At 47.4% G+C, this 23,840-nt stretch overlaps 1 protein-coding gene across 2 annotated transcripts in view; it reads left to right on the forward strand.

Annotated features, from left to right (window-relative positions):
• LOC147120404 (ropporin-1-like) overlaps positions 1-23,840 on the forward strand; it is an 88,101-nt gene that overhangs the window by 33,019 nt on the left and 31,242 nt on the right. The window contains exon 4 of one of the 2 annotated variants that reach the window (XM_085986288.1): positions 13,149-13,310. The exons of the other annotated variant lie outside the window; for it this stretch is intronic. Coding sequence (XP_085842414.1) covers positions 13,149-13,310 — 162 coding nt within the window. The remainder of the gene's footprint in view (positions 1-13,148; positions 13,311-23,840) is intronic. 2 annotated transcript variants of the gene reach the window in all.

Below are 23,840 nucleotides of genomic sequence, written 5' to 3' on the forward strand. Positions count from 1 at the left end.
CCCTGCCGAGAAAAGGGAAAGCACTGAAGCCGACGCGCAGGCTGTGAACCTGAAAGCCAGCGGCCGTCGCCCGTGGGGAAAGTGTACCCCTCCCGCTAGGGAAGAAATGCTGGAAGCCGCCATTAGGCGGGGAAGAAGACAGAAGCGGGAAACCGCCATTGAAGTGGGCGGGGAGAGAAGATAAGCGCGGGAAACTGCCATTTTCGCGGGAACCGCCATCTTGGAAAAAAAAAGAAAAGAAAATTTAAAGAAATAATTCGTGGTGTTATCAGGAAGAGAGGAAGATGCCTAAGCATGGTAACATCAACGATTTTAATTCCGAGGTAGAAGACTGGGCCACGTACGTGGAACGCATTGAGATCTATTGTGAGGCCAATAAAATAGAAGAAGATGACAAAGCTATAACCTTGCTAAACTCGATGGGCGCGAAGACATACGGGCTCTTGAAGCATCTACTAGCACCAGCTAAACCGGCGGATCAGACTTTCGATGATATTGTGACTGTTCTGAAGGATCACTTGAACCCCACACCGTTGATGTTGGCGGAACGATTCAAATTCTATGCGAGAACGCAACGGAAAGACGAAAGCAACGCAGAATACTTGGTCGAACTGCGTAGACTAGCGAAACACTGCCAGTTTGGAGGGAATCTGACAGAGGCATTGCGAGACAAGTTCGTGTGCGGGTTGTCAAAGGAAGGAACACAAAAGCGACTACTCGAAGAGAACGACCTTACACTTGACAGGGCTGTCCTTATTGCAGCATCGCACGAAGCCGCAGCGAAGGGAACTGCGGAAATGCAGCTAAAGGCAGCGGCACTCAGTGTGGATCAAATTACCTCGAGTACAACAAAATGCTATCGTTGTGGGAAGACAACACACGACCAGAACCAATGCTGGTTTAAGAACCAGGAATGTAGGAAATGTGGCAAACTGGGTCACATAGCTAAGGTATGCCGGTCAGGGAAGAAGACCAACAACCAAAGGAAGCCATCACAGGAAAAGTACAACAAGGTACACAAGGTGGCTGAGAAGAGTTCAGACGAACAGAATTCGGACTCAGACCCAAACGGCCAGGAGCTGGGCAGTCTGAGAATTCACAATGTGAGTAAGGAAGCTGACCTACAAACTATCTGGGTCATGCTAAAAATAGCTGGAGTCCAAGTGAAAATGGAGTTGGACACTGGATCAGCTCTATCAGTCATAAATCGAAGGGATTACCACCGGCTATTCTCACATATACCCTTAAGAGATACCAAGTTCGTATTGCAGACATACACAGGGCATAAAGTATACCCCATGGGGAAGATAAGAGTCAAGGTGAGAGATGGGGGTAAAGAACACCCAAGAATGAACTTATACGTACTACCTGAGGGAGGACCACCACTTCTGGGACGGGAGTGGATCAAGAAAATAGACATGGAATGGCACTATCTAAAAGCCATAACGAGTGAGGACTCGATGCAGACAATCAGCTCAGATTCTGAAACGGATGACGATAAGACCAACCCAAATATGAAAGACAAGGCTAAAATGGACTTGCCGACTAAGGTTGGAAGAACGAAGGCATGCATAAAGGCTTATGCTCCAGAGAAGAACAAAGTTTCAGAACAGAACTCCACCGAACAACGACAACATAGTTTGACAGAGAATTCTGAGTCTGTTCAGGTTACGGACATATCCATGACTGACGAACACCGAGCTCGGACTCAACTTTATTTCAAATTACGACAGCAAGTAGAACAAGTGAGTTACCGTCTCGAACAAGAGATGAAAACAATGAAAAAGTTCTATGACACCGAATGGGAGAATCTGGAAAGACAACAGAAGCAGCTAGCTCAAGCAGAGAGCGACCATAGAGCCATTGTGACCAATTACCGATCACATCTCCCTTATGCTGTTCAGGAGTTAGAATATTTGCAGGAAGGAGCAAATGAAGAGGAATCTTCAGGAAGCCAGGATTTTATTCCCGTTCTTCTCTACGACTCCTTACAAGCAGAGTTTGAGAAGTTGAAGGAACAGTATGAACAGGCCCAGGCTACAATCCTGGGGGGGATTAACTCGGCAACCTCCGAAGAGCTAGTTTCAGTAGAAGCATATGAGCAACTAAAGGTTGAACATGAGCAAGAAGTCCAAAGGCTGCAGGAAATTCTTGATGAGCTCAAGGCCAAGACAGACTCATCGGTAGAAGTTCCATCCATAGATGAGAAATTAGAGGTGAAAGACATGGCAGAACATGAAAGACAAGATGTCCAAGAACTCATAAAAATATTGAAGGAAACCCAAGACAAATATGAGGCGGCAATGACCGAGGTTCAACAACTTGAAGAACAGATTCAACTGGGAATCCTTTCAGTGGAAGAAAAGGAAACTGTAAGAAACACAGAGACTGTAAGAATGGCCCCTGAACATGAGCTAGAGAGCATCAAGGCGCAACTTCTCCGAGCGCTGAAAGCCAAAGTACAAGAGGAAAAGAAGGTGAAAGCATTGGAGGGAAAGGTGGATGAAATGGAGAAGACTCTGATCCACAGTGTTCCCGTGGAAGAGTTAACGGTCAGCCAACCCCTTCATATGCTGAGGGACAAGACTCTGCAATGGGAACAATCTGAACACGAGCTTCAATCTTCAAAGGGAAGGAGTTCGGAGCTCTCAAAAGTTATGGAAATAGCTGAGGTTGCAACACAGATTTTACTGGGATGCCAAAAGTACGCTGAATCACGTCTATGTGAACAACAGAATGTTGAAACAGCTGCTCCAGTAGAAGGATTGAATAGCCCGATCAATCAATCCCCGATGGAAGGGGAAGTGTTGAAATCACAAATGAGGTCATTAGTGAAGGATTTGCAGGAAACCCAGGAAGAGCGGGATGAATATGAACGCATGAAGAAGTCTCTTCAGGAAAGATGTCTAGGGAGGGAACAACAGTCGGCTAACGTCCAGTTGGGTAAGGAAGAAGTAGCAGGCCCTCTCGCTAGACTAGTTCAGGACGACACCGAATATTACCATGACCTGTTGAGTGACACGGAATATTACGAGGACTTGGTCTGCCCAGCTTGTGATGAAAACTCCCAAAGTGCAGAAATCAGGATGAAGCACTTAAAGTCTAAGGAACATAGGGAGATGGTGGCGCTACAGCTGGCAGCTGATAAGGGAGCCCCGAGAGTCTCCAAGAAGCAGAAAAGAAAAAGACGAAGCAGAAGGTGATAATCATCTAAATCATTATCACTTCTACCAGATCATGTACGTGGGCCCTACGAAGGGAGCCAAATCAGTTGGCAAGTAGGAAAAATTACCAAGGCAGTCCAGCTGTTTGTAAAAGTCAGCACTGCTGGTTCAGCAGGACGGAAGTTCAAGCTGTTAAGTCAAGGGAAAGACTATTGGATGAGTCACGCTAGCAATGTGAACCGGCTACACCACAGAGATGTTGTTCGGACCGAGTCAAGACCAGAGACTGAATCTGTGAACTGTTCCCGCAGAGACTGAATCTGTAAACTGTTTCCCACATAGATTATACCTGTGAATTGTTTTACATGAAGTTGAATATATGTTATGTTTAATGGGGGACTAAGTATGTTGTAAGCTAAAAAGGGAGGATTGTAGTGTATGTATCCGTCTACCTTTAAGAAAACCATTGTATGTAACCGTTCACCTTTAAGAGAACTATTTTAGGTGTGGCACTACTTTGTTGGCTTCTGTATACTGTAATACCAACGGTGACCACACCGGTATATAAGTGCTGTGTCAGGATTTATTTGGCAGATTCGCCCTGACCTTCGAATAGTAAAGTCCTGTTTTAAGTTACTCTGGTAGTCTGTGTATTAATTAACTAAACAACCCACAGACTTTACAGAGTCAATCTCTCTTCATACGTCATTCCTGCCATCCCAGGTATCAGTCTTGTAGTGTATGTGCCTTTAAGAGCCCCAGGTGTGCTGTGGTGCCGGTGATTGCCACTCGGGCTATATAAGCCTGTGTATTGTGTATATCCATTAGAACGCCCCCCCCCCAGACTTTGCTTAGTAAATACCTATGAACCAACTCCTGTCTTCAGTGTCTTTATCAACACACGGACACTACAGTGGCGACGAAGTGGCAACGGACTTACCTGCAATTCGGCAGCACCTCAAGGACATCGATTCCTCGGGCGTCCTGAAGACTCAAGGAAGTGAGAGAAGCTGTGGTTTCACCAGCTGGCCAAGCTGGTGGCAGGTACTGCGCTAATCCTTCCTGGGCGGCAGGCTGGGGCTCCAGCGGCTGGCTCTACAGCTGAGACAGGCAGCGAAATCGGAGGCAAGCAATAACGGACTGGGAGGGAGCACTCGGGAGACGGCCGGCGCGGCAAGCAGGTCAGCGTTCAGACATGGAGAGAAACTCCGGCGGGAACGAGTCTCCAACAGTAAATTAAAAAAAATAAAACAAACGGAAACCGCAGTAAACAGCGTTGTCATCGGCAGCAGCGGCGGGAAAGCGCGGGAAGCGCCATATCTTTTCTACAGAAAAGAAAGAAAAGCACGGGAAGCGCCATATCTTTTCTAAGATGCCTAATTCTGGCAATATTGATGTTTTTGATAACGAGATAGAGGATTGGACCACATATGTGGAAAGAGTGGAGGTATATTGCATCGCAAATGGAATAGAAGATGAAAAAAAAGCTTCAGTGCTTCTGGATCTAATGGGTGCAAAGGCATACAAGCTGTTACGAAACTTAATCACTCCAGCCGAACCGATGGACAAGAATTTTGAGGAGATTGTTGATACCCTACACTGCCAATTCGAGGCAGGACTGGCAGATTCTCTGCGAGACAAATTCATCTGCGATCCCCTAAGTGTAGAAACACAAAAAAAGGTATCTTCTGAGAAAAAGTTAACACTGGACAAGGCTTTCAGTGCAATAGGAGCTGCAGAGATACAGCAAAGGCCACAGGACTTCGGCACCCATGAAATGACACGGGGTTTCGAGAGATGTTATCGCTGCGGCAGATCCACCCATGACCAGAGGGACTGCTGGTTCAAGGAAAAAGCATGCAGGCGATGCGGAAAGATGGGACACATTTCACGTGTGTGCCAATCTGAAAACAAAAAATCCACTAACGGGAAAAGAATCAATAAGAAAAAGCACAGAAAGGTACAAATGATGACGGACAGTAGCTCCGAAGACCAGAAAAGCGATAGCGACTCCGGGAACAAAAGACTAAGCTCTCTCAAATTACATAATGTAAGTGCCAAAGAAGATTACCAGACCATTTGGGTTACCCTCACAATAGCAGGGTCCCCAGTTAAAATGGAGCTAGATACAGGATCAGCTCTGACCGTCATAAATCGACGGGATTACGAGCGGCTATTTCCGCATATACCTTTAAAAGACACATCCATTATCTTGAAAACATATACGGGGCAGAAAGTATACCCCAAAGGAAAAATAAGGGTGCCTGTTGTATACAACGGCAAGGAAATACAGAAGTTGTATTTATACGCTCCACAAGATGGTGGTCCACCGCTGTTGGGACGTGAATGGATCAGAAAAATACGTTTAGACTGGCACTCCATTCAGGCACTGACGGTGACCAGTAAGGAAAAAAATGATGATGACATCATACCTGAACGATTAAAAGACATCTTGGCCAACGCCAAGGAAGTATTTCAAGAGAAACTAGGAACCTTGAAAGGCATCACCGCCTCAATAAAAGTGGAAGATGCAGCAATTCCCAAGTTTTTTAAGGCAAGACCGGTGCCATACGCAATTCGTCCAGCAGTCGAGGCAGAGCTGGAGAATTTGGAAAAGGCAGGCGTATTATCTAAAATAGATTGGAGCGAGTGGGCAACACCCATCGTCCCAGTCATGAAGAAAGCATTGAAGAATGATAAATCTGAAGAACAGAGAAAAATTCGCATCTGTGGAGACTTCAAGGTGACTGTAAACCCGGTCCTTCACATGGTACAGTATCCTCTTCCAAGGATAGAAGATATTTTCGCCTCACTATCCGGAGGGAAACGTTTCACCAAAATTGACTTGGCACAGGCATATCTACAGATGGAGGTTGAAGAGGCCTCTAAAAAATATCTCACGATAAATACACACAAAGGTCTGTACCAGTACAATCGACTGGTTTTTGGAGTAGCATCCGCTCCAGCTATCTGGCAGAGAGCTATGGAGCAAGTCCTCCGAGGGATTCCGGGGACTCAATGCTACCTAGACGACATCCTTGTAACAGGAGAAAACGACAACGAGCACCTTGCCAATTTAGAGCAGGTGCTCACTAGGCTGAGAGAACGGGGCCTACGAGCAAATCGCCCCAAGTGCGAATTTTTCCGAAATCAAATATCATATTGTGGCCACATAATAAATAAGGAAGGGTTGCATAAGTCACCTGAAAAAATTGAGGCGGTCATAAAAGCCCCAGCAGCTGAAAATGTTTCACAATTAAGGTCGTTCCTGGGATTAATAAATTACTATCATAAATTTTTACCGAACTTATCAACTCTTCTACACCCTCTTAATGAACTGCTACAAACAGGAGTAATTTGGAAATGGAACGAAGACAGCAAAAGTGCCTTCCATAAATGCAAAGACTTAATCACATCCAAAGAGGTTTTGGCTCATTACAACCCATCACTGCCAATCAGACTGGCGTGCGATGCATCCCCTTATGGCATAGGAGCAGTATTATCGCATAAATTCCCTGATGGCTCGGAACGGCCGATAGCTTTTGCATCACGCTCATTGAACTCAGCTGAGCGTAACTATGCCCAAATCGACAGGGAAGCACTCAGCCTGGTATGGGGAGTAAAGAAATTCAACCATTACCTACACGGACAGAAATTTACCTTGTTGACTGACCATCAACCCCTCATCTCCATATTCAACCCTAAAAAGGGTGTTCCCATTATGACAGCACAAAGGCTACAGAGGTGGTCCCTTTTTCTAGGGGCACACCAATACAACATAGAATACAAAGGGTCAAAACAGCATGGGAATGCTGACGGTTTATCGCGCCTACCGTTGCCAACGGTAGAAGAGGCACCTACAGTAGACCAATGGAGATGTTCCACTCTACCATAGTGGAATGTCTACCAGTAACAAATTCTGCCATTGAAAGGGAAACAAGAAATGACCCGACTCTTTCACGGGTCTACGATTTAACAGTGAAGGGATGGCCAGCACATGGCGAACCACTGTTGCCAGCATTCTCGCAAAGAAGAGAACAGCTGTCAGTGTGCCGAGGAACCTTGATGTGTGGATCCAGAGTGGTGATTCCACCCAAACTCCAGGATAAAGTGCTAAGGAGCTTCACGAGGGGCATCTGGGTGGAGTGAAAATGAAGAACCTAGCCAGGGCGTTTGTATGGTGGCCAGGCATCGATGGAGACATCGAAGAAATGACCAAGAGCTGCCTAGGATGCCAGAAGGTCCAAAACGCTCCACCACAAGCCCCTCTACATCCATGGGAGTGGCCCTCATCTCCCTGGCAAAGGGTACACATCGACTTTGCTGGTCCATTTATGGACTCAATGTTTTTAATCACGGTTGATGCACACTCCAAGTGGCCGGAGGTAATAAAGATGTCCTCCACCACCACGGAAAAAACCATCACAGTATTAAGGACCATATTTGCCAGGAATGGGCTGCCGGAACAGATCTGTTCTGATAATGGACCGCAATTTGTGTCCGAAGAATTCAGAAAGTTCTTAAAAAACAATGGGGTTAAGCACTACACGTCCGCCCCATACCATCCCGCCACCAATGGATTGGCTGAAAGGTTTGTCCAGACCTTCAAGAAGGCCATCAAAGCCATGGGTAATGAAGACATAAAACTTCAGCACAAGGTGGATAACTTCTTATTCGCATACAGGAATGCAACACATATGGTTACCAACCAAACTCCCACCATGATGTTCTTCAATAGAAACCTAAGATGCCGGCTGGATTTGGTCAAGCCCAACATCAGAAGGGACGTGGAGAACCGGCAGTTTCAAGGCATGAATGAAAGGCCAACTAGAACCTTCCAGATAGGTCAACAAGTTTTGGCCCGGGACTACCGTACCGAGAAATGGCAGCCTGGAACTATCTGCACACGACTAGGACCACTGATGTATACCGTGGACATCGGAGAAAGCATAATAAGGCGCCATGCTGACCAAATCATAAAGTCATCCGAAAAGGGACAACCTACACCACAACTCTATACATCTAACGATGAAGTAGAGATACCCATATCTACCTCCAATCCGGTGATACTGGAACCCGATGAACCCGACACTGGCATTCAAGCCGAATCAGCCTTGCCAGAAGAACCTACTACACCACCAGAAACTACTACACCCCCGAGGCGTTATCCGGACCGAGTCAGGAAGCCTCCTGAGAGACTGACTTATAATTAATTAACTACAGCAATGTATATTATTTTGCATATAATATGTAATTAATAATTACTTAAAATATGATGTACTGGTTAGCTAAAAGGGGAGGAATTGTAGTGTATGTGCCTTTAAGAGCCCCAGGTGTGCTGTGGTGCCGGTGATTGCCACTCGGGCTATATAAGCCTGTGTATTGTGTATATCCATTAGAACCCCCCCCCCCCAGACTTTGCTTAGTAAATACCTATGAACCAACTCCTGTCTTCAGTGTCTTTATCAACACACGGACACTACAAGTCTGGTGAATCTTCACTGCACTCCCTCCATGGCAAGAACATCCTTCCTCAGATAAAGCGACTAAAACTGCATAAAATACTCAAGGTGTGGTCTCCCCAAGGCCCTGTACAACTGCAGTAAGACATCCTTGCTCCTGTACTCGAATCCTCTCGCTACGAAGGCCAACATACCATTTGCCTTCTTAACCGCCTGCTGCACCTGCATGCTTACCTTCAGCGACTGGTGCACAAGGACACCCAGGTCTCGTTGCACTTCCCCTTTTCCCAATCTATTGCCATTCAGATAATAATCTGTCTTCATGTTTTTGCCACCAAAGTGGATAACCTCGCATTTATCCACATTATACAGCATCTGCCATGCATCTGCCCAATCACCCAACCTGTCCAAATCATACTGGAGTTTCTCTGCATCCTCCTCACAGCACACACGCCCACCCAGCTTTGTGTCGTCTGCAAACTTGGAGATATTACATCTAGTTCCCTCGTCTAGATCATTAATAAATATTGTGAATAGCTGGGGTCCTAGCACCGATCCCTGTGGTACCCCACTAGTCACTGCCTGCCACTTGGAAAAAGACCTGTTTATTCCAACTCTTTGCTTCCTGTCTGCCAACCAGTTCTCTATCCAAGTCAGTACCTAACCCCCAATCCCATGTGCCTTCACTTTGCACGCCAATCTCTTATGCGGGACCTTATCGAAAGCCTTCTGAAAGTCCAAATACACCACATCCACTGGTTCTCCCTTATCTATTCTACCAGTTACATCCTCAAAAAATTCCAGTAGATTAGTCAAGCATGATTTACCTTTTGTAAATCCATGTTGACTTTGTCCGATCCTGTCACTGCTTTCCAAGTGCTCTGCTATTACATCTTTTATAATGGACTCTAGCATTTTTCCCACTACCGATGTCAGGCTTACCGGTCTATAATTCCCCGTTTTCTCTCTACCACCTTTTTTAAATAGTGGGGTTACATTAGCTACCCTCCAATCCATGGGAACTATTCCAGCGTCTATAGAATTTTGGAAGATGACCAGCAATGCAACTACTATTTCTAGGGCCACTTCCTTAAGTACCCTAGGATGTAAATGATCAGGCCCTGGGGATTTATCGGCCTTCAATCCCATCAATTTCCCTAACACCATTTCCCTACAAATACTGATTTCATTCAATTGCTCCCTCTCATTAGACCCTATGTTCCCCGAAATCTCTGGAAGGTTATTTGTGTCCTCCTTTGTGAAGACATAACCAAAGTATGTATTTAATTAGTCAGCCATTTCTTTGTTCCCCATTATAAATTCCCCTGATTCTGACTGCAAGGGACCTGTGCTTGACTTCACCAATCTTTTTCTCTTTACATATCTATAGAAGCTTAAACAGTATCAATTCGGTAGTGACTGTTAGTACCACAGAAGTTTATAGCACAGAAGAGGGGATATTCTGGGGAGTCCAGAACCAGGGGTCACAGTCTAAGGATAAGGGATAAGCCATTTAGGACTGAGATGAGGAGGAATTTCTTCACCCAGAGAGTGGTGAACCTGTGGAATTCTCTACCACAAAAGGCAGTTGAGGCCAATTCACTAAATATATTCAAGAAGGAGTTAGATATATTTCTTAAGGCTAAAGGGATCAAGGGATATGGGGAGAAAGCAGGGACAGGGTACAGAATTTGGATGATCAGCCATGATCTCATTGAATGGCGGAGCAGGCTCGAGGGGCCGAATGGCCTACTCCTGCTCCTATCTTCTATGTTTCTAAGCAGAATGACCGAACTCTGCCATATGCTATAATTTATAACAAAATGAGTCCAACAAACTGAAACAAATCATATTTGAAAAAAGAAAACGCCCCACCCCCCCCCCCACCAACCAGGAAATTTTCAGCAATGATTTTTTTGTTGATATTGGCATATGTCAATGATGTCCCACTCTTGTGCAGCATTAAAAACCTGTACAAGGTTCAGAGCATCCATACTTTTTTGATCAAAGCTATAGTAGGGAAAAGAAATAGCAAAGCTACATTTCCACTACCAGCAAGGTTTTAGGGGACAGTCACAGTGTGTAGAGGATGCCCACTTTGAAGACCCTAAAAAGTAGGTGTCATGTTTTAAGATTTTTGATTTTTTTTCATGGAAAGAATTTTGAGATTGCGTTATGTTTAAAAACATGAGTTTGTACAGATTTTAAAAGACCACAAGCTGTAGGCATTGAATAATTTTTATTAAAACCAAACAAGCCAGTTAGGGGATTGACACTAGTCATAGACTATTTCAAACTGATACAATAAGAATCTGCTTTCTCATCCCAGGCCCATTAGCCAAGATGACTGGGGGCAATAAGCAATTTTCTATCTTGTCTCAGATATTCATACCCATTATGGTGAAGATGATCCTATTCATGTGGGCATGACATGAGGTGTCTATGAAGAATATACTCCTGGGACTCTGGGAGAGGGAGTAGTTTGTTTCTTTGACAGACCTACCAGCAAATTCCTGCACAAGAAGGTGTAAGAGACACCATTCTTTTGCCTCTTGGGAGTCAGAATTAAGAGAAAAAGAAAAATCCATGGCAGGGTGCAATGGTGTTTTGAACAATGGACTATGAAGCACAATCTTTGGCCTTGAGCGGGATGCAAACGTGCAGGAGGTCAGGTTTTGCGGTTAGAAGTTGCCCAGAAAGAAAAACAAATCAGCCAGCCTACCAAAAGTGGTTTATTATTTTTCCCCATTCTTGAAGAGAAGTGAGATTGAGCTAAGTAATGGAATATGATTTGACTGGCGCTCGGTATGCCTTAAGTGGAATAAATCAGCTTAACAATTCATATCTAGCCTTTTTTCACCAAATGTTTCTCAGTTCACCTTCAAAAAGATTTAAGAAATGCATGTCCTATTGTTACACCCCTGAGTTACACTACGTAATTAGATATTGGGCAGTATAGGCACGCTTCTGAACATAAGACACATAAGACTTATAACAGTAAGATAATGTTCTTTCCTCCTCATTTGGCATTGTTCAGATAGTACTGAGTCTGACCCAGTAGTACTAAAGACAAGGAAGAGGGGGAAAGAATGGCAGAGGCCTAAGGCCAGGTTGCCTATTACTATCCTGTTATTTTGTGCAGTGTACTTCACACCAGAAGAAAGAGTTGGACCCAACTGATGGGAATGAAATAATTTTGTAAGTTAACCTTAACAGCAGAAAAATGAAAGTTTCAGTTTAGAAAAACCATCTATCACAATCATACGTAAAAGACTAAACAATAAACCGATATTTTAACGTGAATTCTTGGTAAGTGAATAACATTTTGTGAAATGATTCACGAACTAGAAATGTCCTATTTTTTAGGGAACGATATCATATTTAACACAAAAATTATTCTGAAGTAAATAAAATGAAAGGCTTCTTCATTAAAACATAATGCTCAGAGGTTCAAAATCCAGAACCTATTCATTGTGATCCTCTTGATCTATTCACTGTTGCCTTAATATGAGCAATAACACACGTGGCACAGCTGATAGTCAACATTATACTATGTGAACAATCTGAATTCTAATGAAAGGCTGCTGTCATTCCTCCCTCAATTGACACCCAAAACATAGGGGGAGACATTTGGTTGCGGCACAGAATGGGCGTAACATCGGTGATGCCCTCATGGTGCCCACTCAATGCAGCAGTCAGAAGCCTTGAACCACTTTCAGGTTCGGGCCTCATTTTCATTTTGCTGGAAAGCCACACGCACCTCGCTGCAGCGCCCCAGTCTCCCGTGCCGTTAATGGGACACAGATCCAGGCGAGGGTGGGTGCAAGAATGGGGTGGAGAAGCATTCCTACTCATCCTGGTCCCACAAAAATCTTACAAAAAGGAACAAAACTTACCGTTTTGGAGATGCCTGCAGCGATCCCTTTAAGAATCGCCGGTTTGCCCTCTCAACACATGAAGAAATGGCATGGGCATATGATATGCATGCTATGCCCACTTCTCTTTGAAAGTTGCAATCAGGGTTCTACAACAAGTGTAGGATTTGCATAACTGAACAGCCTCCTGCCTATCTTGGGCTGGAGTGCTGGGCGCCCATTGAAAGGCCTGCCTGTAAGTTGATTTAGGCAAGTAAATAATTGCACAAGGTTCCCACCAGATTTTCAACTGCTGGTTGAACTGAGTGGTGGGCAGTTGTAAATCTACCCCATAGATTGCCTGATCATTCATTTCATTTGCTGTTCGTGGGGCCTTGAAGTGTGCAATTGTGGCTGCTACATTTGCATACATTACAACAGTAATTGCACTTCAAAAAACAATGTTGTTGGTTGTAAAGTAGTTTGAGATGTCCTGAACACATGATAAGATGCTATATAAATGTATGATCTTTCCTTTTCCTTGTAATTAGTTAAGTGATTTATTCAAACTTTATTCAAAAGTTTTATTTTACAAAATGATTATGACTATCAGACTATTTGGTAAATCAGCTGTAAAATTAGCAACATTCCTCATCTTTCTCTACAAGGTCAATGGAAGATTAATAGTACAATCAAAAGAAATTGAACAAAAATGGAATGATCTTGGTCTGCCACCAGACATTCTAAGACGCATAATGACTGTGGGTGGTTTTGGCGTGGAGGTTGAATGGATGAAATTTTTTGCATTGGGTTGCAGCATTCTTGATCCTGTAAGTATTCTCTCAGTATTGTATTATTTATTTATAATTATATTCTGCTAAATCCCAAGTTATTGGCAACTGTTTGCTATGGTATATACAAACCCGTAGTATACACTGAAAGAAAGTTCTAACAGCTGGTCAATAAATGTAAACCAGTGGCTTTGTGTACTGACTACGATGCTATAGTTTTCATTTAGACATTCAGCATTAGGAGAAGTGAAGGTTACTCATAATAATAACTTTTTGTACTGGAACAGAAGTGTCAACAATAGAGTTTCAATAAAGGGAATTGGATAGTATTGCCTTGGAAATTAGGCTTCATAGGACAATAATTGCTGATTAGAAAATATTTTACTAGCTGTAAATTTTGAGCACAAAGGATAAATCAAAATCAAATGAGTATAATTCAATGGTTTCAATAAAATATGCAAAACCAGACTGGAGGGCTGGCTAAAAGAGAAAAGGCAGAGGATAGAAGCAAATGGATATAGCTAAATGATGTACCCCTGGGATCTGTAATGGGACCTCGCTTGTTTTTATGTATATAAATGAACTGGACATGGGCATAGAGGAAAGCTACTATAAAAAATTGCTAATAATATCAAGTTGGGGAGCACAGCAAACTGTGAGGAACAATACAGGAAATCATTGGAGGAAGCTGACAGATCGAGGGAGTGGGCAGATGTGTGGCAAATGTAGTTCTACCTATATAAATGGAATGCAGAACATTTTGGGAAATGGAAGAGAATGGAAATGCACCCTAGATGGTAAAAAATTTCAATTGCAGAAAAGCAAGAGATCTAATAGTAAAAAGAAACATTTGTAATATCAGGATTGGAGCTAAAAGAAGCCTCAAAAAGGATAAATCAGATTCTAGATTTTGTATATTGGCTAATTAGATACAAAAACAAGGAGGGGATTAATAGTTAGGCTACAGCTAGAGTATTGTGTGCAGTTTTGGACACTCCATTTAAGAAAGGATATTGGAAATTTGGAAAAGATGCAATGTACATTCCCTAGAATTTAACCAGGAATGAGAATATAGTTATGAGAGACTTGGGGGTTGATTTTCATTGACCCGTGGAGTCGGGATTGGAGGCGTGCGGGGGGTTAAAGTCCCGAATTCGGGGGTCCCGACACCATCCCGCCCCTAACCCGCCTCCATGTAAATTTCAAAGGGGCGGGTACCTGCCCCGCACTGGGACCCGCCTACCCGAGGCGGGAAGGGATTAGTGTCAATTAACTGCCTGTTAACAGGTAGTTAACAGGCAGTTTTTAGCCTAATCCCTATTTTAAAGCTTGAAGTGTGGGAATCCCAACGGCTCCAAACCACGCCAAGTTAGAGGAGTCGGGCCGTCGGGTTGAAGGACTTGAAGGGGTCAAGATGTCGGTGTTCAGGAGAGTGATGGGTGCATGAGTGCAAAGGTAAGTGTGTTTGGTGTGTCTAAAGTGTGTAACGAAGTTTAAATTACTTGTACTTACCTTTACGGCCTTCCTTCCTTTAGGTTCGGGGAGTCCCTCATCTCACCGGCACAGAAAACAGAACGGCTGTGAACTGTCAAAAGTGACAGCCTGCAGCTTTCTGTGCCGGTGAGATTTCTAACTGAATCTGTGTAGAACGACTCAGGTTAGAAGTAAGACTTTCAGTGTTTGACAGCTTCAAACAGCTGTGAAACACTGATATTTCATCTGTCAAAACCTCTTGACAAATGAAATTTCAGTCTGTGACGTCACCTGTTGCCGGGTGGCCCTTAATTGGCCTGCTGAGCCCGCTGGGCAGGCTCAACAAGGTCAATCAAGTTAAAATCGCGTGGATTGGCCGCATCTCGATGGAGGCGGGACTACAACCCCGAAAGTTGTAGTCCCGCCTCCTTCCCGACTTCTGAGTGAAAATCACCCCCTTGAAGTTTGAGAGGGTGAAAGTATATCTAGTGGCCACTTAACCGGTATCAAGTGGGAACAAATTTAGGGTTAGTGCTAGAAGCATAAAGAGGGAGGTTAAAAGAAATGTTTTCGTGCAAAGTTATATTGGAATTTTTACCTTTCTGACGCGCTGGCAGCAGGGGAGCCCTGGATCGCGTGGGGAACCCGGAAGTTGAAGCGGCGCATTTTGCTGTGCCTTTATAACGAAGCCACTGCATTTGCATCTGAGTTCTGGGTTTCCCGACCAGTTAATGGGAGCAGGCGTGATGATGTCACGCATGGGTCCAATTCAGCTCAGGTATTTAAAGAAGCAATGCAAAGGCAATTGAAGGTTGGTGGAGGTTAGAGAGACATTGGTGGGAGAGAGAGTGGTTTGATTGTGGAGAGATTTCTTTTGTTGCAGAAGAAAAAATGTAGTCTCAGCGCCTGAAAGCTGCCCCTAGATTTAGTGATGCCTCCCTGCAACTCCTGCTGCAAGGAGTCAGGGCCCGCAGGGAGGTCCTTATACCCTGCTGATGGGAGAAAGAGGCCAGCCACAGACACCAAGAAGGCATGGCTGGAAATCGCATCAGAAGTGAGCAGCAGGTATATGGTAGCAAGGTCCTGGATATAGTGCAGGAAGAGTTTTAATGACCTCATGAGGTCAGGAAAGGTGAGTACAATGCCACATTCAACTACATCCTGATGTGCATGTCACCCCAACCCCCTCACTCTGCCTTCCCGAGCCTACTCCTGCACATCACTCTTCACACCAAGCTACCTTACAGGTGCACCCATCCCTCTCTGTCTATACACTTACTCACATCCCCATCTGACCATCCACCACTGGCACTCACCCTCATCTTAATGCAATGTCATGCCTCTCCCTCATAGTCACCCTCTACAGATATTACCCATCCGTCCATTCCACTCATTCCATGATTCGCACTCAAAAGTCTCTTGTTTCCCTCCTTGCAGGAGAGCACAGAACCGCAGGTGGCTCTCCAGTCATAGCCACGCTGACTGCAGCAGAGGAGGAGATGCTGGAGATCAGCGGAGTATCGGAGTTGATGGCGGTGGGAGATGGAGAGACGGGGAGCTCCCAGCTACCTGGTGACAGAATTAAATATCACACAGCCACATGGCATACAACAGTCACTTATGTTGACTTGCTGTCAGCAGCCAGTGGAATATGATCATGTGCAGAATGTTCACTTAAAACATTATTATCATAACAGTTCTAATTCATGTCTTTACTCTCCCACAGGCCCATCAAGCGTCCCACAGCCAGTCCAACCAGGAGGAAGAAGACTCCTCAGAAGAGCTCTCTGACTCTGAGGGTGCACCATCACAGGATGCATGCACACCAAGTACCAGCGCAGATACACACACATTGGTGGGATCATTAAGTCAGATAGTAGTGTTGTCACCTGGTGTCTCACACATCACATGTGAGCAAGAGCAGATGGTGCAGACAGTGGAGAGTCCTCATCGGAGGGCGCAGGATGCCCCATGCTCTGCTCAGCTGGACGAAGAAGCTGAACCTCAGGGGCCAAAGACAAAGAGGATTATTCTGGAGGAGCAACAGAAAACGTGGAAGGCTCTGGCAGGATTTGCAGCTGCGATGTGCGCGCTTGCAGGGAGAATGGAGGAGTCTATCTCCAGCATGACTGGCATGATGTCGCAGGCCATAGTTATGATGTGTTCGTCCATGGAAAAGGTGGCCATCTGCATGGAGAATCAAACGTGGCATTCAAATGAGTGCATGCTTGCTCTCACCAACAGCTTGCACACTCTGAATGCCACCTTAACAAGGATGGATAGAAACCTAGACTTGGCCGTTCATCGCCCCACTGATGTGCAGCAAAGTGCTCTCCAGCTCCTTGCTAGCAGGGAAGAGCTGTGGGCCATGAGAGGGATGATGGTGAAAGGGGACATAGAAGTGGGGACTCTGCTCAAAGCACTCCCACTTCTCTCCCGTTGCCACCACCCCCAGTCAGAGCCCCACATGATGTCCGAGTCTGCCCCTGCACAGGTCAGGAGGAGCAATCTTTGGTGGGGCCCTCATGGGCTCCAACACCCAGAGGACATCCGCCAATAGCTTCTCAGCAGTCAGTGCAGAGAAATGAGCAGCCTGCTTCTACCTCTGTTGAAGCCACAGGGTTGCACGATGTAGAACTGGTAGGAAGAGGAGGATGAAAGAATTCTAGATGCACAACAGTATGCACATGGGTGTGTTAGGCAATGTTGCACTGTTAAGGTTTTGTTATTTGGAGGCTCATAAAATTATTTCTTTGCACCACTTTCCCGTCTTGCTCATTTTTGCCTGCTGCCTGGCAAGTGGCCTTGTCACTTGTAATGAATGGTAAAACATGACTTAACTATGAGCAATGGGTATCTGTGACAGGAATGGTTTGGTCTTTATAGGACTGCTTTGTGGTTGAGGGGGGAAAGTTGGTTTAGCATGTGGGTGCCAGATGGGTGCACTGGTGCAACCTAACTAAATCGTGCCATTATGAGGCCATTCCGGGCAACAATGTGCACCACTGCTGGTGCCATGTCCACATTAGGTTCCTCCTCCTCCTCCGAATAGGCTCTGTGCTCTGCAGCATAGTGGAGACCCTGGCTGGTGCATATTGAAGGGCTCTTCCAGATCTGTCCAGGCATCTGAAGCGCATCTTCGGCATCCCGAATGCTTGCTCTATTGCACATCTCCTCATCATTTGGCTTTGATTGTGGCGCTCTTCGGCCTCATTGCTTGGCCTCCTCAAGGGTGTCATCAACCATGTCTTCCATGGATATCCCTGGTTTCCAAGCAGCCAGCTGGTAAGGCTGGCCAGAGGTGTGATGAGCTGAGGGAGGAAGGGCTGGTGCAGGATGATTGAATCATGACAGCTCCCTGGGAAGCTGGTACACAAATGCATGATGACCTTTTGTGGTTGCAGACGAGTTGCACATTGATGGAGTGGAAGCCCTTACAGTTCACGGGCACTCCTGGGTGATCTGGGGGTGCCTTGCTAGCCACATGTGGGCAGTCGATGATGCCCTGCACCTGTGGGAAGCCAGCCAGAGCCGCAAAGCCGAGTGCCCGCTAATTCTGACTGGCTTCATCGGTGGCAAAGTGTACATGATTGCCTGCCCTGGCAAAAATGGCATCGGTCACCTGGGTGATGCAATTGTGGGCAGCCGACTGCGAAATCCTGCAACTATCTCCTGCAGGGAAGGAGCCTGAGGTGAAGAAGTTGAGGGTGGTGGTCACTTTGACAGCCACTGGTAACGCGTGTTCACCAGGTCCACTTGGCAGCAGGTCTTCTTCCAGCAGGCTACAAATGTCTGCCATGACCTGACGTGATAGCCCGAGCCTCCTGAGGCACTGGTGTTCCGCATGTCCAGGAAGCTGATCCTCTGCCTATATACCCTGTGTTGGCGATATCGCTTCCTGCGAGCTGCACCCCTATGCTCATCCCCTCTCTCCTGTGGATCGGCAGGTCGGTGAGAAAAAGGCTGCTGCTGCTCCTGCTGGTGTTGTTGCTGCTGGTGATCATCTTGGTCCTCATCTGAGGTCCAAGGTGAAACAGCATAAGCGGCACCCATGCTGATCTGATATATATGACAGATATAAAGTGGTTATCAGACACACAAACCCCAAACGTAGTGAAAGTGACCTCCAATACAATGAGCGTGACCGCCAATGTAGTGAGAGTGACCGCCAGTGTACTGAAAGCGACCTCCAAAATTGTAGATGTCACCTGCAAACTCCTGAAAGCAAACTCTCAGAACAAGTGGTGTGAGCAAAAGCCTTTCCCGGAGGCAGGGAAGCAGGTGTGAGGTCTCAGTATTTATGGAATGTTTTGACTGTCATTTGCTCAGACCCCTCGATTGCCGTTCTGCTCTCGCCTTGCTTTCATTGGCTAGGTTCAGAAAGCCCGGGAATCCCGTGGACACCTAGTAAAAGTTCAAACCCCAGGTTAAAAAGGCTCTTCATAGCCTCTTAACTTGCTGTTAATTGCTTTAAATAGCTAACCTGACTCTCCCGAGGGGGTTTCGCGCTCGCAGCTGAACGTGGTCCAGTTAAATGCGGAAGCCGATTTCCTAACCTGCTGTCAATTTCAGCGCTTTTAACCTTCCACCCGCTCACAAACCCACTCACCCTTTGATGTTAAAATTCTGGCCATTATGTGCACAAATGTTTTGAACAGCAAAATGATTAATGACACAGCATTCACTGATATAGCGATGATATTCCCAAGACTGTTTTATTTTATAGAGTGCCTATTGTAATTCCATTCTTATCTATCGAATCATAGCCAGATAATCACCTGCAATGGCTTCTCTTCCCACTCCTGCACTGTTACCTCTGGAGACCCCAAGGATCTATTTTTGGCCCCCTTCTATTTCTCATCTACATACTGCCCTTCAGCAACAACATCAAAAACACAGTATCAGGTTCCAGATGTACACTGACAACACCCAGCTCTATCTTACCGCTACCTCTCTTGACCCCTCCACTGCCTCTGATTTGTCACACTGCTTGTCCGACATCAAGTATTGGATGAGCAGAAATTTCCTCCAACTAAATATTGGAAAGACTGAAACCACTGTCTTTGGTCCCGCCACAAACTCCGTCCCTTGACCACCATTTCTATCCCTCTCCCTGGCAACAGTCTGAAGCTGAGCCTGACCGTTCGCAACCTTGGTGTTGTGTTTGACCCCGAGATAAGCTTCCGACTACATATCCGCTCCAACATCAAGACTGCCTACTTCCACCTCCGTAACATCGCCCGACTCCGACCCTGCCTCAACTCATCTGCTGCTGAAACCCTCACCCATGGCTTTGTTACCTCTCTAGACTTGACTATTCCACTGCTCCCCTGGCCGGCCTCCCATCTTACACCCTACATAAACTCGAGCTCATCCAAAACTCTGCCGCCCGTATCTTAATTCGCACCAAGTCTCGTTCACCCATCAGCCCTGTGCTTGCTGACCTTCATGGGCACCTGGTCCGACAACGCCTCAATTATAGAAGTCACATCCATGTTTTCAATCCCTCCATGGCCTTGCCTCTCTGATGCGTTATCAATTACTCATAAAAGACTGAGAGTTAAGAGAGTAACTAAAGGCTTTTATTAACAAAAGAATGAAGGTCTACCTCGAGTGGTCGACCGGTCCAGAAATACAAAGGGCTGGGGAGCAGTCACCTTTATACTAGGACTTGTGGGAGGAGTCAGCCGAGGCATGTCCAGGCATGTACACAGTGGAATACAAACAGTGGTTTACCACATTCACCCCTTGTTTAAAATTGAGTCCGGCGGGGTGAAGTGTATTAAAAGTTAGTGTATTGGAGTCTCTCCGGAGGTCTTGTCTGCCGCTGTGATCGGCGTGGCGACGGCAGGAGGGGTAGTGGAGCTTCCGGCGTCGAGTCCTGCGTGGGCTGTGGCACAGGCGTGTCGTCCTCGTAGATGTCGAGCGGGTCGCGGGGCCCAGGCCTGCCATCTGCTGGGGCTGGATATCGGATCGTGGGGGGGGGTGGTAGTGAGTAGTGGGTTACTGCGGACCCCGAGGGTGCAAGGTCTCTTATGGAGACTGTGTCCTCCCGCCCGTCCGGGTATGCAATGTAAGCATACTGGGGGTTGGCGTGGAGGAGGTCGACCCTCTCGACCAGGGGGTCCGTTTTATGGGTCCTCACGTGCCTTCTCAGTAGGACCGGCCCTGGGGACGTCAGCCATGGCGGTAGCGATGTCCCCGATGTGGACTTCCTTGGGAAGACAAACATTTTCTCATGAGGGGTGGCGTTAGTGGCAGTGCAGAGCAGTGACCGAATAGAGTGGAGCGCATCGGGGAGCACATCCTGCCAGCGGGAGGTTGGAAGGCCCCTAGACTTTAAGGCTAGCAGGGCGGCCTTCCAAACTGTCGCATTTTCTCTTTCCACCTGTCTGTTCCCCCGGGGATTGTAACTGGTGGTCCTGCTTGTGGCAATACCCCTAGTTAGCAGGTACTGACGGAGTTCGTCGCTCATAAACGATGAGCCCCGGTCGCTATGGATATAGCTGGGGAAACCGAACAGGGTGAAGAGGTCGTTCAGACATTTAATGACCGTGGCACTGGTCATGTCCGGGCAGGGGATGGCGAACGGGAAACGGGAGTACTCATCAATAATATTGAGGAAGTACACATTGCGGTCGGAGGAGGGGAGAGGCCCTTTAAAATCAACGCTCAGGCGCTCGAAGGGGCGAGTGGCTTTTATCAGGTGGGCCCTGTCTGGTCTATAAAAGTGCGGTTTGCACTCAGCGCAGACTTGGCAGTTCCTGGTCATGGTCCTGACCTCCTCAATAGAGTAAGGCAGGTTGCGGGCCTTGATGAAGTGGAAGAACCTGGTGACCCCCGGGTGGCAGAGGTCATTGTGGAGGGCCCGCAGTCTATCGATCTGCGCGCTGGCGCAGGTGCCACGCGATAGCGCATCCGGGGGTTCATTGAGCTTCCCGGGCCGGTACAAGATCTCGTAATTGTAGGTGGAAAGTTCGATTCTCCACCTCAAGATCTTGTCATTTTTGATTTTGCCCCTCTGCTTGTTGTTAAACATGAAAGCAACCGAACGTTGGTCAGTGAGCAGGGTAAATCGTTTTCCGGCCAGGTAGTGCCTCCAATGACGCACAGCCTCCACAACCGCCTGGGCCTCCTTCTCAACAGCGGAGTGTCTGGTCTCTGGGCCTTGGAGGGTTCGTGAAAAGAAGGCCACGGGTCTCCCCGCCTGATTGAGGGTAGCGGCCAGGGCAAGGTCGGACGCGTCGCTTTCCACCTGGAAGGGGATGGATTCGTCCACTGCGTGCATGGTGGCTTTGGCAATGTCTTCCTTGATACGGTGGAAGGCTAAGCGGGCCTCTGCCGTCAAGGGAAAAGAGGTGGACTTGATCAGCGGATGGGCCTTGTCCGCATAGTAGGGGACCCACTGGGCATAATAGGAGAAAAACCCTAGGCACCTCTTCAGGGCCTTGAGGCAGTGGGGCAGTGGGAGTTCCATAAGGGGACGCATCCGGTCGGGGTCGGGGCCGATGACTCCGTGTTCCACAACACAGCCAAGGATGGCGAGGCGGTTTGTGCGGAATATGCACTTCTCCTTGTTATATGTCAGGTTCAGGAGCTGGGCGGTGCGGAGGAATTTTTCGAGGTTTGCGTCATGGTCCTGCAAGTCACGGCCGCAGATGGTCACATTGTCCAGATATGGGAAAGTGGCCTGCAACGCATTTTGATCTACCATCCGGTCCATCTCCCTTTGGAAGACGGAGACCCCGTTGGTGACGCCAAAGGGAACCCTAAGGAAGTGGTAGAGGCGGCCGTTTGCCTCAAAGGCAGTATACTGGCGGTCCTCAGGGCGGATAGGGAGCTGGTGGTACGCTGATTTCAGGTCAATGGTCGAGAAGACGCGGTACTGCGCGATCTGGTTGACCATATCAGCTATGCGGGGGAGTGGGTAGGCGTCCAGCAGGGTGTAGCGATTTATTGTCTGGCTGTAGTCGATGACCAGGCGCTGCTTCTCGCCGGTCTTAACGACCACAACCTGGGCTCGCTAGGGGCTGGTGCTGCCCTCAATAATCCCTTCCTTCAGGAGCCGCTCCACTTCGGTTTTAATGAAAACCCTGTCCCCGGCACTGTATCGCCTGCTCTTTGTGGCGATGGGCTTACAGTCGGGGGTGAGGTTAGCAAACAGTGGGGGGGGGGGGGTGACTCTGAGTGTGGAGAGTTTGCACCTGGTGCGCGGCGGGCAATTTGGGAGCTGCTGGCTGCGGACTGTGAGTGGGGGTAGGGGTCCACCGTACGCCATCGTAACACTTTTAAGGTGGCACTGAAAATTAACCCCAGCAGGACGGCAGCGCAGAGGTCGGGCAGGACCAGAAGTTTAAAATGATCGTACACGGTCCCGTCTACTACGAGTGTCACTACGCACTCGCCGCCGATGTCCGCCGACTGGGACTCGGAGGCCATAGAAATCTGCTGGTGCGCAGGCAGGACTGGGAGAGAGCAACGCCGCACCGTGTCGGGGTGGATGAAGCTCTCCGTGCTCCCAGAGTCAAAAAGGCAGATTGTATCGTGGCCATTTACCTTAATGTCCATTGTGGAACTGGCCAGCTGGTGCGGTCTCGCTTGGTCCAGTGTAACGGATGCCAGCGTAGGGGTCGGTGTGTCGCTGCGGGTATCAGATGAGGCGGTGTTGGGGGCCTGCTGCGTTCCGGCTGTCGTCCAAGATGGCGGCGTCCATGATCCCCATGTGGCTGGAGGCGTCCAAAATGGCTGCTGTACCGGTGGTTCGCACATGGCCAGGGAGGCCCAAGATGGCGGCCCGCATGGCCCACACGCGGCGCTGCTGGGGTTCGGGGTGGCTTTGGCCCTGCAGACGTTAGCGTAGTGTCCCTTCTTCCCGCAGCCCGAGCAGATCGCGTTTTTCGCCGGGCAGCGCACTCTGGGGTGTTTTGCCTGGCCACAGAAGTAGCATTTCTGGCCTTGGGGCACTGCTGTCTGGCCTTGGGACACTGCTGCGGTAGTTGGGCCGTTGCTGGGGTGGCACGGCGCTATGAGGCGGTCCTACCGTGTCCCAGGCTGTCATTCCCCGCGGCGTCCACGGTGCAGAGGAGTACGCATCCA

Source organism: Somniosus microcephalus, chromosome 4 (assembly GCF_052327205.1).
Source record: "Somniosus microcephalus isolate GS21.2 chromosome 4, FLI_Smic_1.0, whole genome shotgun sequence".
NCBI lineage: Eukaryota > Metazoa > Chordata > Chondrichthyes > Squaliformes > Somniosidae > Somniosus > Somniosus microcephalus.